Source organism: Ranitomeya variabilis, chromosome 7 (assembly GCF_051348905.1).
Source record: "Ranitomeya variabilis isolate aRanVar5 chromosome 7, aRanVar5.hap1, whole genome shotgun sequence".
NCBI lineage: Eukaryota > Metazoa > Chordata > Amphibia > Anura > Dendrobatidae > Ranitomeya > Ranitomeya variabilis.
In genome coordinates this window covers 11746397-11750341 of record NC_135238.1, presented here as the reverse complement: position 1 = coordinate 11750341, position 3945 = coordinate 11746397, and the positions used below count along the sequence as shown (strand labels likewise).

The window sequence follows — 3945 nt, the reverse complement described above, 5'->3', positions numbered from 1 at the left end:
CACATACTGGGAAGTATCAAAAACAAGGCAGCATTGTTTAACCCCATAGTGACTGCCGATACTCATTAAAACGACCCCCGCTACGGGCTAAGAGATCGGGAATAAGGCTGCAGCACCCCCCCCCCCCCCCCAGCCTCAAGGGAAGCGGAGACCCCGGAGAACATGATCAAGGCTGGATTTACAGTGAATAACGGGTAATATACATGTCAGAGGAGAGAGAAATGATGCCCCCCGAGACCCCCCAGGACCTCTGCCATCCCCAGGCCTCCTGATCCGTCCCCAGGCCTGGCGTCACTTTCCTGGGAAAAAAAAAGCTGGCCACATGCGCAGTGCAACCGCTGAGATCTGCCGGCCGGTACCCGGCAATAATAGGACATTTTTCCTATTGGTTCCTTTTGATCACTGTGATGGATCCGATCACAGTGATCAAAAGAAAAAAGTAAATAAAATCACATGGAGTCACATGACCACTTCTCGCGGCTGCGGATAATCCTGAGGGCGCAGTGTGCATTGAGCGAGGACAACCCCTTTACCTTCTTATGTAGATGTATTCTATACACAGAAGGGAGTAAAGTAGAAAGAGGCCGTAATGATCCTTGTGTGACTGGTTCAGACGTGTAGGTGGACGTTCTCCTGTGGTCACAGAGGGGGTTTTCACCAGGTGAGAGATTACACCATCAGGTTAGAGATGAAGTGAGGAGCAGCTGTCTAAAGCCTCATTCAGACGTTAGTTTTTCACGTCCGTGTTTTATCCGTGGTTTTCTTGAATAGACCCTGTACCTATGTAGCCACGACACATGCAGCTGTAGAGCCGAACAGCTGATGAGCCGGCGCAATTCAGGAAGCCGGGTTCCCTCTGCAGCTTATTCGATAAGCTCTATGCCTTGCCGAATAAGCCCTGACCCGATCAAATTCACTCATCTCTAGTGAAGTCCTGGTAATAGGGAACAGGGAAGAGTGAGGGACTCTGCCCCCTGGAGGAGGTGTGCAGGTCAGGCACAATCTGATGAGAGTAGTAGTGAGGTGGTAGTCCTCGTATAGACGGCTGCTCCACCCAGTACATGAAAGTCACTCATGAAGCCAAATGTTAAAAACTGACAATGACTGAACATTGATGAAAACTGTATCCAGAATACTGAGAACAACAGTCCATGTTTTCACGATAAATATCACTGATGTCTGAGACCATCATGAACCAAAGATAGCGGCCGTCTGCTGGACTTTAGATGTTTATATGAGGTGGAAGAGGTGGAGATGAATTTTACTTCACCCTACTCAACATTTGTGAGGGTCTCCAGTTTCTAAACACTAAAGCCTCATGGGTTTCCTGCTAGCGTCTCCTATCTGGTCCTGGTGGAGGATCCTTTTTATTATACAAACAGGTGGAGTTACTCCAACTCCTAATCCTACACCAGATCCTCATGGCTGATCGTTAACTGCTTTCTCCATAAGTGTTAATCAGAAGTGAGCACAACCATAGGGATGTTTGGGTTAATTATTTTCCAAAACCCTCCGCCCTTATATAAGGAAACTTTTTAGCTTTCGTTCCTGCTCTATCCCACAACAATGGCATCTGTTGAGTTGAGGGACGAGCTGAACTGCTCCATCTGCCTGAGCCTCTATACAGATCCCGTATCCCTGAGATGTGGACACAACTTCTGCCGCTCGTGTATTGTGAGTGTGCTGGATGCACAGGAGGCGGCTGGAGGGTATTCCTGTCCTGACTGCAGAGCAGAATATCTGGAGCGTCCGGCCCCGGAGAAGAACCGAAAGCTGAGGAACATAGTGGAGCATTTCTCATCTACTCAGCCTGGTATGGAGGAGACCAGAATCTTCTGTACTTACTGTACAAAGTCTCCTGTACCGGCTGTAAGGACATGTCTTCAGTGTGAGACCTCTCTATGTGATGACCACCTGACAGCCCACAATAAGACCGTGGATCATATATTAACTGAACCTTCCACCTTATTTTGCAACAAAAAATGTTCCCTCCACCAGAAGGTTCTGGAGTATTACTGCCCGCAGGATGCTGTTTATCTGTGTGTGTCTTGCTGTCTGGTTGGTGAACATCGAGAACACCAGGTGGAACTTCTAGTTGAGGCTTCTGAGAAAAAGAAGATGAAACTGTTGGATTACCACAAAGAACTAAATCCACAAAAAGCAGAAATTCAGAGAAGAGTCCAGAATCTGCAGTATCATAAGTGGAATATTCAGGAAAAAGCCTCAGATGAGAGGAAGAACGTCAGGAAGAAATTCAAGGCCATTAGAAAGCAACTGAAAATGGCAGAAAAGAAAACACTGAGCGAGGTCTCCAGGCAGGAGGAGAAGATTGTGTCCAAGATATCTCATCTGATCAAGAAGCTGGAAATACAGGAGGACGAGCTGTCCAGAAAGATGCATCACTTGGAGGAGATGTGTTGTGTCACCGACCCAATAAGACTCTTAGAAGAAAGTGACATTACAGTGTGTAGTCATGGAGGTGACGAGGACTCAGAAAGAGATGGTGGAGAGGTCAGTTCTGAGGAGGATCTGGATGAGATTCTGATCTCACTGACCTTACACCGATCTATGAGGGATATTGTCACCAATGTAACATCAGAGCTCGGGGTCCATGTCCCAGACATCTTGCTGGATGTGAACAGTGCTCATAGATGTGTGAAGATATCAGAAGATCTGAAAACAGCAACAGAATTAGAAGAAGAACAGGAAAGGCCAGAATCACCAGAAAGATTTGCAGATTGCTTCCAAGTGTTAAGCAGATGTGTCCTCTCCTCAGGACGACATTACTGGGAGGTAGAGTGGGACCAGATAGGAGAATGTGGCATTGCATTGTCCTATCCCAGCATAGAAAGGGAAGGAGAAAAGTCTGAAATTGGTTATAATGATAAATCTTGGTGTTTGTTTATGTTTGATGGAGGATATGAAGTATGGTACAACTCCGATGAACTAACCCTCAGTGTAAAGCCAACATGTCCAACACTTGGGGTCTTCTTAGACTATGAGGCCGGGCGTCTGTCCTTCTATGAGCTGTGTGACCCCATCCGACACTTACACACCTTCACCGCCTCCTTCACTGAGCCCCTACATGTTGCCTTTGATCTCAATGATGGAGCCTCTGTTACAATAAGCTGAGGCCGATGTCGTCCTCGTCACATTATAATTATGTTATTTCTTGTCACACTGACAACGTGTAGTTCTATCATGTACAATGTGCGCCCTCTAGTGGTTCTCCATATTACAGGTAGTACGTCCCTGGTATCATGTACAATGTGCGCCCTCTAGTGGTTCTCCATATTACAGGTAGTATGTCCCTGGTATCATGTACAGTGTGCGCCCTCTAGTGGTTCTCCATATTACAGGTAGTACGTCCCCTGGTATCATGTACAATGTGTGCCCTGGGTTGTGCAGGTTTGTGGTTACGGCCCCCACACTGTATGATGCCTCCCACATATAATGACTGGCAAAATAGAAGAGTAAATCCTCCCCTCGCCTCGTTCACTTGCTGCTCTGGTCGGTGCCCGGTGTGGACTGAGACTCTGCGCAGCAGGACATGACGGCACAGGACTCAGCAGTACAGGCTGAATGGTGGAGCAGGAGCCGGCGCCTCGTGTCCCATCATTGTGGAAGTGCAGTGGGGCTGGATGTTGCACTTGCAGTTTTCCTGCTTCTCTCCATATTCACCGTCCGCCGCCTACCTGTCAGTCAGAGACAAGAGGCAGCAGGTGAGGAAAAGGGAGAGAGGTAAGAAAGCTGCAAGTGCAACCTCCAACCCCACTGCACTTGCAGCTCATTAACATTCAGTTCAACAAGGGATTTCTCTACAGAAATGGATTTCTACAAAAAAGGTCAAGATTCCATCAACATTAAAGCCTCTTTACGTATCTGCCATTAGTTTAGGGTACGACGTCCTGATTAGAGATGGGGGAACCCAATCAATAAAGTTCG

At 47.4% G+C, this 3945-nt stretch overlaps 1 protein-coding gene across 1 annotated transcript; it reads left to right on the top strand.

Annotated features, from left to right (window-relative positions):
* Positions 1 to 1566: 1566 nt before the first annotated feature.
* Positions 1567 to 3132, top strand: LOC143785344 (E3 ubiquitin/ISG15 ligase TRIM25-like). The gene has a single exon (XM_077274105.1). It carries the CDS (start codon positions 1567 to 1569, stop codon positions 3130 to 3132), a length of 1566 nt encoding a protein of 521 aa, XP_077130220.1.
* Positions 3133 to 3945: the final 813 nt, after the last annotated feature.